At 36.5% G+C, this 12,316-nt stretch overlaps 1 protein-coding gene across 10 annotated transcripts in view; it reads left to right on the forward strand.

The window, feature by feature from the left end:
• LOC131134198 (rap1 GTPase-activating protein 2-like) overlaps positions 1-12,316 on the forward strand; it is a 118,089-nt gene that overhangs the window by 97,851 nt on the left and 7,922 nt on the right. For 7 of the 10 annotated variants that reach the window (XM_058079192.2, XM_058079194.2, XM_058079195.2 and 4 more), the window contains 13 exons: positions 1,921-1,953; positions 2,264-2,296; positions 2,431-2,655; positions 2,726-2,829; positions 3,611-3,689; positions 3,784-3,837; positions 5,637-5,720; positions 5,802-5,902; positions 8,524-8,653; positions 8,725-8,880; positions 8,950-9,021; positions 10,823-10,909; positions 11,009-11,149. In XM_058079192.2, coding sequence (XP_057935175.2) covers positions 1,921-1,953; positions 2,264-2,296; positions 2,431-2,655; positions 2,726-2,829; positions 3,611-3,689; positions 3,784-3,837; positions 5,637-5,720; positions 5,802-5,902; positions 8,524-8,653; positions 8,725-8,880; positions 8,950-9,021; positions 10,823-10,909; positions 11,009-11,149 — 1,299 coding nt within the window. The remainder of the gene's footprint in view (positions 1-1,920; positions 1,954-2,263; positions 2,297-2,430; positions 2,656-2,725; positions 2,830-3,610; positions 3,690-3,783; positions 3,838-5,636; positions 5,721-5,801; positions 5,903-8,523; positions 8,654-8,724; positions 8,881-8,949; positions 9,022-10,822; positions 10,910-11,008; positions 11,150-12,316) is intronic. The other 3 variants (XM_058079200.2, XM_058079197.2, XM_078793014.1) reach the window with 1 other exon arrangement.

The following is a 12,316-nucleotide window of genomic DNA, read 5'->3' on the forward strand; positions in this document are numbered from 1 at the left end:
CATTCAAGGTTGAATTTTGCCATTTTATATCTACTAAACTGAGTCTAAATTGTCATACCTACACTAGACTCAAAATTGATTTTTAACCTTCATTCAAGGTTGAATTTTTCCATTTTACATCTACTAAACTGAGTCTAAATTACCATACCTACACTAGACTCAAATACCTCTGGTCTGCAGTATCCAAATTCAATCAAAAGCTGAGAGGATCATTTATCTTGACTGGATCCTGAGCTCAACATGAGAGGATGACTAAGTGTCTGTATTACCTGTTGTGTGTTCTTGTGTGAAAAGAAAAAAAATACAAATTAGCATAAATGACTCACTCCGTGTTTATCTTGCAAAAGAAACAAGGTATGAAACAGACAATGGGCCTCATTCACCAGTGGTTCTTATAAACTAGTTTTGGAATACTTATGTAATGTATTGGGCTTCGTGAGGGTTCTTCTAAAGTCTACCAATAGTACTGTTTTTTTTAACCCTTAAATGCACTAGTGACTGGACCCTACACTCGCCCATAAGTGGGTCAAAAATGACCCATACTAGAATCAATGTGGTTTTTATGTCAATTTTGCCATTTTGGTTAGGAATAATCACTTGTATGATATTTAGTATTATATTTAGGACCACACAAGAATGATTTCATGTTAGGAACGTGACTTTTTTCCATAAAGGTAAGTTTAAAATGTGAATGGCATGATATCAAAATATGTTTTTTGAGGAATACCTGGAATATGAAATGATAACATTTTTTCATTACGAAGATATTTCAAGAAAACAACCTGACCAGGTCATTTTTGACCCACTTATGGAAGGTTGGGGTAGTAACACAAAAACAAAAATGTCTTAAAATGTATAAAAGGTAAGTTAAAAATTGGAATGGCATGATATCAAAAACATGTTTTTTGAAGAATACCTGGAATATGAAATGATAACAGTTTTTCATTACGAAGATATTTCAAGAAAACAACCTGACCGGGTCATTTTTGACCCACTTATGGAAGGTTGGGGTAGTAACACAAAAACAAAAAATTCTTAAAATATATAAAAGATAAGTTAAAAATGTGAATGGCATGATATCAAAATATGATTTTTGAGGAATACCTGGAATATGAAATGATAATTTTTTTTTCATTACGAAGATATTTCAAGAAAACAACCTGACCGGGTCATTTTTGACCCACTTATGGAAGGTTGGGGTAGTAACACAAAAACAAAAAATTCTTAAAATATATAAAAGATAAGTTAAAAATGTGAACGGCATGATATCAAAAACATGTTTTTTGAGGAATACCTGGAATATGAAATTATAACATTTTTTCATTATGAAGATATTTCAAGAAAACAACCTGACCGGGTCATTTTTGACCCACTTATGGAAGGTTGGGGTAGTAACAAAAAACAAAATTTTCTTAAAATGTATAAAAAGAAAGTTAAAAATGTGAATGGCATGATATCAAAAACATGTTTTTTGAAGAATACCTGGAATATGAAATAATAAAAAAAATTTCATTATGAAGATATTTCAAGAAAACAACCTGACCGGGTCATTTTTGACCCACTTATGCATCTAAGGGTTAAATAAAAAATTCGATATATGACATGTGAATTATGCATATCTCTAGGAAATTAATAGAAATCGTATAAGGAAATACTGTATATCAGGTGTCCAAACTTTTTCCACTGATAGCCACATACAGGATGCTGCATATGTACTCTACTCATGTATGTAGGATTTGTCCTTAATGGGTAAAAAATCCCATTAATCTTAAGTCTTTATGAAGCCAAAACAGGTTGTTTTTAAGAACCGACTTTTGGGAACGAGGCCCAATGTTGCCAACATTGCATATTAACCTTTCATTTTATTTTATTATTTTTTAACCTATGCTTTTCCTTTCCTCATGCTGCCAATGGATTCAGGTCCCTAAAGTAGAAGAGAGCAAAAAATGGAAGGTGTGGCCAGCCACCAGACACACTCACACTCATCACTTTGTGTCCTGATGTCAACCTTTGTCTATGTCAAACGTTCAAATGAAATCAATAACCTCGCAATCTAATTGATTATAAGTTAAAGGACCCCCAGCTGCAAATGTGTCCTTGCAGCTGGACCTGTATCATCAAGGATGACTCACTTTTATCGATGCTTGCCGAGTACTGTGTATTTCCACTTACTGCATCATAAACTTTAACCTTAAAAGTATCATTTTGAAGCCAATGGTCTATTGTGGTGTAGATCACTTAAATCTGTTTAAATCTTTCACAGGACGACTATATCCCCTACCCGCGGATAGAAGATGTGAGTCAGCCCGCTCGAAAAATACACTCACTCCACTAAAGAGGCTGCAGAATTGTGCATAATCATCATATTAATTATCCATAAATCAGATTTTATCACATTTTTTCTTCTGCTTCTACCATCTCCATCCCAAGGTCCTAGAAAAAGGTCAACCATACCCCCAAGTTATCTTACCGCAGTTTGGTGGCTACTGGATTGAGGATGCAGAGGCGCCGGCTGGGACACCGTCTTCTTCAGAGTCCAGTTTCTGTGAAGAAGACGAGGATGGAGGAGAGGGTATGAGTCCCGGTGAGGGACATGGCTACCGTTTGGAGTGCAACAGCACTGCCCGAGCCTACCGCAAACACTTTCTGGGCAAGGTTGGTGTTTGCTCTGCTCTGCCTGTCATTAGGTTCATGTAAGTAAAATCCATAATTTGACTTTCTGCAGGAGCATATGAACTATTACTGCACTGGGAGCAGCATAGGGAACCTCATCATGTCCCTGAAACATGAAGAGGTTGAGGGTCAGGAGTTCTTACGGATCATGCTCAGGTACGAGTACCTAATGCTTTCCATGCGTGACAATGCACTTGCAGCGGCATCATAATGCAAAATCATGTTCTCAAATATCTTACTTTTTATTTTTCTGCACAAAATAAGATGAAAAATAAATAAACAAATCAAGAATAAAGAAAATCAATCAATCAGTAATAAATAAATATAATAATTATAATAATAATAAAACATCAAATAATAAAAACTTAAGAAACCACATATAGTTGGTGAGTAGACAAATTATTTTTTTCAGATTAAAATGAACAAAGCATTATTAAAGCCCTGTAGACATGACAAAACACGACTATAGTCACATTTATACTTTTTATTTACAACATATTGCGCAACTGCAGGGTCTTGAGACACATGCTAACTCGCAAACTAGAGAGCTAGCGACCTAAACGGTAGCCTCCAAGTTATTTCCTTTAAACTTAAAAAGCCAAAAACTTACCACTTCCACACGGATGGGGAGGATAACTATTAACAGTTATTTAACCTTTAACATGAACATTAATCAAACGTAATAATTTTTTCTGGGTACATGATACCATACAGCATCCATATCAAACTTAACATTAAACTTTCATATCAAGACGGGGGCCTCAAACTAGTGTCCTGCGGGCCACATTTGGCCCGCGGGCCGCGTGTTTGAGACCCCTGTTCATATTTGATGTCATCTCTAGAATTCATTTCTAGAATTCAATAGTGATTCTCACCTCGAGTCTGTGCTTTTCTTTTGATCACCACTGTAAAATAACCCAAAATCACCCCGCTGCAGGTCAAGGACCAAAACAATCCACGATAGGATCTCCTTAGCAGGCATTAACCAGCTGCCCAGCGTCCATCAGATTGCCAAAGTAAGCAACACATCCATTCATGGATATTTTTTCCATTACACCAATGTCATATATCATATTTGCTGTACCTTATGATGTCTCGTTTATTTTCCAGCTTCTGTGTGATGATGCCACGGGACTGAAGTTCAGCCCGGTTCTTTACCCTCGAGTAAGTTCTTTGTTCACATAGCAGCTAAAATCACATCAGTCATTCTTCTATATGTCAATATACTTTAAAAATGTGACTTTGTTTGATGCCGACATTATTTATCATGTCATGAACTGATGTCTATATATGCCTGATGTCCGCCTTACCTCAAAATTCAGCCATCTTCATTAACTCAGATTTAATAATAATAATAATAATACATTTTATTTGTATAGCCCTTATGGAAAAAAAAATATTGCAGTATATTGGCAAATATAATGCTATGTATTAGGAAATATATTTCCATATATGGGATCTTATGTTTATATTTTCCAATATATTGCAATATGTGCATAGATCATACAGTAAAGTCTCGTTATATCGATATTCTCGGGAGTCGGAAAAAATACAGATATAACCGGACTATCCATATATCCGATCCTGCGCCGAACTGCATTAAAAGTGGGCGGATCTTTGATATGGCATGTAATTTTCTCCTTGAGTTCATGGATTGCGTATCTAGCATGCTTTTGTACTACAATACATTTTGTACTACAGTAAATAAAAATAAACTTACGCTGTAGTGATTACCGGTTACCGGGACATAATTCACCCCGGAACATAATTCACACCGGAACTATAATAAATAGGGAAGGTGTTGCCACCCGGAGGGGTAGGCGCGAGGGACGGGTGTTTTCCGCTGTGTGTGCTGCACTCTGGTGGTGGAAGTGTGAAAAATAAAGTTGACTGGAAGCAGCCGTTCGCCGTGTTCTTTTTTGGTATTGAAATCCTTAAGCAAAGATTGATTTAAGCTGCTTTTGTATCGATATAAGCAGACCAAATTGGCTGGCGGGAGATGAAAAGGGCATCGTAGTAACCGGATTATCATAATAACCGTGTATCGTACTAACGGAGCTAATTATATCATAAAAGACTAGAAATTTGCCGGGAAATGAAAATAGTATCGTAATAAGTAGTAATTCGTTTTAACCGATATCGATATAACGAGACTTTACTGTATATGTGTATATATTGATACATATGTACATAAATATATAATATATTGTATAATATACGTATGTACAAAAATATATGATTCCATGTATTTATAATATATAATGTATTGGAAAATATAATGGAAAAATAATATATTATAATATAATACAATATATTTAAAGTAATATATTGAGAAATACATTTTCTTTTCGTAACGGAGTGCTTTTCAAAATACTCAAAGACACTTTACAGAAGAATGGAGTTGAATAAAAGCAAGAAAACAAAGTAAAAGATACATTAAAATACACCATTCATTCGTTAATACACAGTTAAAACATGACTAAAAGCGGGGCGGATATAAAAAGTGACATAAAAATCAAAATTATAAATCATCAATATAAAAATTTGACATGAAGCAAAAAAAAAAAAAGCAAGCAGAACCTCTCCATATTATATCCCTCATAAACCTCCTACGTGGCCAACATCTGCCATCCTCAATGAGTGCATTATTCCATTGGATTGATAACCCAACAAAAATTGGACATGGTGGATTTGATTCCTTCTTTTTTGCGAGGCTGGTGGACGTCTGTGATGGAGCTTGCCTTCAGCCTCAGCCCTCAGGCAGGGAAAAACATACCATCTGTGGTCTTGGTGTGCAAGAGGCTGCAACAAGATCACCGGCCTCGCTGGGGGATTGTGAGACTTTGTCACATGTCGGCCTGACGCAACCAGAGCCAACCAAATCTGCCCTGGAGACATGTTGGAGAGGACGTCAACATGTTTTCTACAGCCAACTAGGAGTGATAGTTTTTCTTGTTGCGCAGGGATCTCACTTGATTGTCGCTTACGATGAACACGAGGTCAACAACACCTTCAAATTTGGAGTCATCTACCAAAAATTCGGACAGGTGAGTGATTTTTTTTTTGTTTCACCGTAAACATCTTTGTTTCCAAACCGCTAAATGTCAACGATTCTCTTGTTCCCATAGACATCAGAGGAACAGTTGTTTGGCAACAATGAAGAGACTCCAGCTTTCAAGGAGTTTCTCGGTATACTGGGTGACAACATTGAACTTCAGGACTTTAAAGGGTGAGATGTGATACAAAGCACTTGAATCAGACGCAAAAAAAACACACAAGTCAGCTTATAAATCTCAAATACCACGTAAAGAAGTAACAAGAGAATGAAGATTAAAAGAAATCGGGTGAGTGCTGATTCAGTGAAGCAAACTTTAATGGCTATAAACATCAAAGTTTGGCCTCCTTATGCAGTCAGGATAAATATATGTTAAAGAAGTATTTTATCAGAGAATTGTATGTGTGTAGTTATAACATTGGATTGTGGATTTTTACTCTTTTTGCTGTTGGCACACTAACACAGAACATAAATGAAATATAGTCTGGAGATGTCTTGCCAGTAACGCAAGAAAAGATTTCATTCATTCATTTTCTACCGTCACGGAGGTTGCTGGAGCCTATCCCAGCTGTCTTTGGGCAAAAGGCAGGGTACACCCTGGACTGGTCGCCAATGTGCCCAATCACAGGGCACATATAGACAAACCATTCACACTCACATTCATACCTATGGACAATTTGGAGTCGCTAATTAACCTAGCATGTTTTTGGAATGTGGGAAGAAACTGGAGTACCCAAAGAAAACCCACGCATGCACGGGGAGAACATGCAAACTCCACACAGAAATGGGTGGAATTGAACTCTGGTCTCCTAGCTGTGAGGTCTGCGCGCTAACCACTCGACCGCCATGCAGCCAAGAAAAGATTTTGTAAGGTTAAATACGTCTTGGCATTGCGATGTTGTGGTGTTCGGTAAAAAGTTTATTTTTAATTATTACAACTGATGTGCAGCGGCAGGATCCACAATAGAGCAAACAAATGACTACGGTCCAACATGGACGGATGCCACGGACTGAACTTGTGGCTAGAAACAGAACGAAACAGAACAGGAAGTCATTCCAAAAGGCATAGAAAGGAAAAAAAATGGGTTTTCTCCGGGTACTCCTGTTTCCTCCCACATTCCAAAAACATGCTAGGTTAATTAGCGTCTCCAAATTGTCCATAGGTATGAATGTGAGTGTGAATGGTTGTTTGTCTATATGTGCCCTGTGATTGGCTGGCCACCAGTCCAGGGTGTACCCCGCTTCTCGCCCCAAGACAGGTAAAAAGTTTTTTTTTTAATTATTACAACTGATATGCAGCGGCAGGATCCACAATAGAGCAAACAAATGACTATGGTCCAACATGGACAGATGCCACGGAATGAACTTGTGGATAGAAACAGAACGAAACAGAACAAGAAGTCATTCCAAAAGGCATAGAAAGGAAAATAAATGGGTTTTCTCTGGGTATTCTGGTTTCCTCCCACATTCCAAAAACATTCTAGGTTAATTAGCGTCTCCAAATTGTCCATAGGTATGAATGTGAGTGTGAATGGTTGTTTGTCTATATGTGCCCTGTGATTGGCTGGCCACCAGTCCAGGGTGTACCCCGCTTCTCGCCCCAAGACAGGTAAAAAGTTTTTTTTTAATTATTACAACTGATATGCAGCGGCAGGATCCACAATAGAGCAAACAAATGACTATGGTCCAACATGGACGGATGCCACGGAATGAACTTGCGGATAGAAACAGAACGAAACAGAACAAGAAGTCATTCCAAAAGGCATAGAAAGGAAAACAAATGGGTTTTCTCCGGGTATTCTGGTTTCCTCCCACATTCCAAAAACATGCTAGGTTAATTGACTCCAAATTGTCCATAGGTATGAATGTGAGTGTGAATGGTTGTTTGTCTATATGTGCCCTGTGATTGGCTGGCCACCAGTCCAGGGTGTACCCCGCTTCTCGCCCCAAGACAGGTAAAAAGTTTTTTTTTTAATTATTACAACTGATATGCAGCGGCAGGATCCACAATAGAGCAAACAAATGACTATGGTCCAACATGGACGGATGCCACGGACTGAACTTGTGGCTAGAAACAGAACGAAACAGAACAAGAAGTCATTCCAAAAGGCATAGAAAAGAAAACAAATGGGTTTTCTCCGGGTATTCTGGTTTCCTCCCACATTCCAAAAACATTCTAGGTTAATTGACTCCAAATTGTCCATAGGTATGAATGTGAGTGTGAATGGTTGTTTGTCTATATGTGCCCTGTGATTGGCTGGCGACCAGTCCAGTGTGTACCCCGCCTCTCGCCCCAAGACAGGTAAAAAGTTTATTTTTAATTATTACGACTAATATGCAGCGGCAGGATCCACAATAGAGCAAACTAATGACTATGGTCCAACATGGACAGATGCCATGGACTGAACTGTTGATAGAAACAGAACGAAACAGAACAGGAAGTCATTCCAAAAGGCATAGAAAGGAAAACAAATGATGGTGTTTAGCCATCTTTTTTTTTTTTAGCCATTAATAGTTCAGAAATATTTCAATATTGAACATATTAAATGTACTGCAAAAAAGGTCAGTAAGGATAATTCATAATGCCGCCTACAGAGAACATACTAACTCCTTATTTCTAATGTCAAGTAGGGGGTCACCACATGTGGTCGCCTGTGAGTTTCACACCCATGGTCTACTGTAGTCTGGTGTACTGGTCTATTGTAGTAGTCCATACAATGTACATGGAATAACATACGTTAGAAACCAAGCCTGAAAACGATGATGAGCGACATGCCCTTTATGTTTTGTTGCAGATTTCGTGGAGGGCTAGATGTGTCCCACGGACAGACAGGAACCGAATCTGTTTACACTGTTTTCAGACAGAAAGAGATTATGTTCCATGTGTCAACCAAGCTTCCTTTCACTGATGGGGACATCCAGCAGGTTGGTCACTTTGGTCTTAACTTGTCTTTCTCACAGCATGACCACCAAAATATTATTCTCTTCCTTCTCAGCTTCAGAGGAAAAGACACATAGGAAATGATATTGTGGCAGCCGTTTTCCAGGAGGAACCTACGCCTTTTGTTCCTGACATAATTGCCTCCAACTTTCTGCACTCTTATGTGCTGGTCCAGGCTGAGAACCCGTGTACAGAGAACACAGTATACAAGGTTAAAAGGATTATCTTCTCATGGTTCTGTCTGATTCGTGTGGGATTATTTGTTCTTTTATGTCCACAGGTGTCTGTCACTGCCAGGGAGGACGTCCCGCCTTTTGGACCCCCCCTCCCGAACCCAGCTGTATTTAAGAAGGTGAGACTGTGGACATCATCATCTCTCTGAGCTTCAACATTTTTGCATGGCGGCTGTGGAGTATAGGGTTTTTTTTGAATTTTTTTTTATTTTATTTGTGCAAATATATGAAACATTACAGTACATTTCATACATCAATCAAAATATAATTTTCCATTATTTACATTTGTATTCAACGTTTTGATCACAAGCCCAAAAGGAGTAGGCTGAAGCAAAAGCTTATTAATGCCTACCCCTTTTTGCAAGATATAATCATGTTCATGTTATTATTATCATTGGAATATTATTATTGTTATTGTCATTATTATCACTATTGTTATAATCTTACCATTATTATTGTTATTATTATCACCATTATTATAATCATCATTAATATTACCATTTTCATCATGATAGTTGTAACAAAATTAAAAATTAAAAATTAAAAATTAAAAATTAAAAATTAAAAATTAAAAATTAAAAATTAAAAATTAAAAATTAAAAATTAAAAATTAAAAATTAAAAATTAAAAATTAAAAATTAAAAATTAAAAATTAAAAAACTTAAACTATATTAGGAAAGCAGGAAGTGAACAAATGTAACATTTTGTTGGAGCCTATCCCAGCTGTCTTTGGGCGAGAGGCGGGGTACACCCTGGACTGGTCACCAGCCAATCACAGGGCACATATAGACAAACAACCATTCACACTCACTTTCATACCTAGCATGTTTAACCTAGCATGTTTTTGGCTGAAGCAAAAGCTTATAAATGCCTACCCCTTTTTGCAAGATATAACCATGTTCGTTCCACAGTCTTGTTTTCTCCTGTTATTATTATCATTGTAATATTATTATTGTATTATCATTATTATCATTATTGTTATAATCTCTATCATTATTACCATTATTATTGTTATTATTGTCCCCATTATTATAATCATCATTAATATTACCATTTTCATCATTATAGTTGTAACAATTTGGGGATTTTTTTTTATTATTTAATTTTACAGACTTCATTGCGTCTTGTAGAGTGCTGTATCATTCCATCTGTTGTAAAAATTAAAATTAAAATTAAAATTAAAATTAAAATTAAAATTAAAATTAAAATTAAAATTAAAATTAAAATTAAAATTAAAATTAAAATTAAAATTAAAATTAAAATTAAAATTAAAATTAAAATTTTACAATTTTAAAATTAAAAACTTAAACCATATTAGGAAAGCAGGAAGTGAACAAATGTAACATTTTGTTGGAGCCCATCCCAGCAGTCTTTGGGTGAGAGGCAGGGTTACTATTGTATTATCATTATCATTATCATTATTACTATTATTGTTATAATCTCTATCATTATTACCATTATTATTGTTATTGTTATCACCAGTATTATAATCATCATTAATATTACCATTTCCATCATTATAGTTGTAACAATTTTTGGATTATTTGTTTTTATTATTTACTTTTACAGACTTCATTGCTTCTTGTAGAGTGCTGTATCATTCCATCTGTTGTTTCCTGAAATCCGCAGTATTTGTGCTTTTATTGTCACTTTATTAGCCCACTTTTTCCCCCTAAGTGTAACATTTACATATCATTTTCTGTGCATGTGTCTAATCTTGTGCATTAAAAAAAACAAGAACTTGAGACTGTGTCTGAACAGGTGACCAACTCAAACATCTTGTTTCTTCTTGCTAAGCCCTACCTTAAAAGGTTAAAAGTGCTTCAGTGATAAGTAAAGCCTTTGCTGCACAAACACTTCCATCAGGCATGGGGTCATAAATATTTTGGGTAATCACCACTCTCTTTCTTCACTCTCCAGGGCCCAGAGTTCCGAGACTTCCTGCTGACAAAGCTGATCAATGCAGAAAACGCTTGCTACAAATCTGACAAGTTTGCCAAGCTGGAGGTGACACATGAAGACGTTCTTCAAATACCAAACTGTGGTGACCCATCTTTCTGTTATTTAGTATGCGTATGAACATCTTGAATCTTGCATCCACGCCAGGGTCGAACACGAGCTGCTCTGCTAGACAACCTCCACGATGAGCTGCACAGACAAAGTCAGGCCACTTTGGGTCTCAGCCAAGCGGAGGAGGAGGATAAGCTGGAGAATGGAGGACACGGGGGTCTACTGGAGTCATTCAAGGTGAAAGTGATCCTGGACATTGCTTGCAGTTTATTGTTAGCAGAAAAAATATATATACAAGTATATGTTTTATTTTACGTATTCATATTTTGGGTATTCTTGGTCTAAATTTAGCATTTTTTGGGATACAAAAGCTTAAATTAACTAAAATACAAATACAGTATAAAGCATTAAATGACAATGAAATGAAGCCTTTTACATTAGCCACTAAATGATGACTGAAGTATCAAAAATTTCGATATTTTTATTTGGTAATCGACTTTAGAGCATGAGGAACTGGTATCAGAAGTATCGATATTTCAGTATGGATCCACCCATCACTAATAACAATGAGCGTTTATTTCTCAGCACTTCCTTTGACATTGTCTTCATGAATAAACGGATTAAGTAGCTTAGTCTAGGGTACACCCTAGACTGGTCACCAGCCAATCACAGGGCACATATAGACAAACAACCATTCACACTCACATTCATACCTATGGACAATTTGGAGTCGCTAATTAACCTAGCATGTTTTTGGAAAGTGGGAGGAAACCGGAGAAAACACACGCATGCACGGGGAGAACATGCAAACTCCACACAGAGATGCCGAACTTTTGTCTTCTAGCTGTAGTCCCTGCATGCTAACCACTCGACCACCGTGCATCCACCCCATACTCCAAATTGTATCACTTATTGAGTATATTTAATACAAAATGAAAGAGTTTCTTCAAGTTATATTCAAATAGCACATGGCAGTAAAAAAAACCAAACATAAGCGTCACAGGTAGTATGTCAGAAAAAGAGCGTGAAGTAGCAAAAACTCAATACAAAAAATGGACATAATGCTTGATATTTCATGCATGTCAATGCTTTTTGTTTTTTCATGGTTTTGTTTCACAGGTGCTCTGGACAACCACAATGCAATTAATGGAGTCTTTTCCATTGGCCGCTTTTCTCACTGTTTCTCTGGCAGTGGCAATTTATTGTCTTCAGATGATGCTTGACTCATCACGAATAAACATTTGAATATGCTGTCGTTTGACTTTGTGTTAAAAAAATATATATAAATAATTTAAAAATTAAAATATATATATACTATGCAACTACTATAAAATGTGAAAACATTACACATATTCGACTGAAATTGCAATAAATAAGCCAAATTAGTGATTCCCAGCTACTGTT

Source organism: Doryrhamphus excisus, linkage group LG8 (genome assembly GCF_037039965.1).
Source record: "Doryrhamphus excisus strain RoL-2023G ecotype Guam linkage group LG8, RoL_Dexc_Guam_v1.1, whole genome shotgun sequence".
NCBI lineage: Eukaryota > Metazoa > Chordata > Actinopteri > Syngnathiformes > Syngnathidae > Doryrhamphus > Doryrhamphus excisus.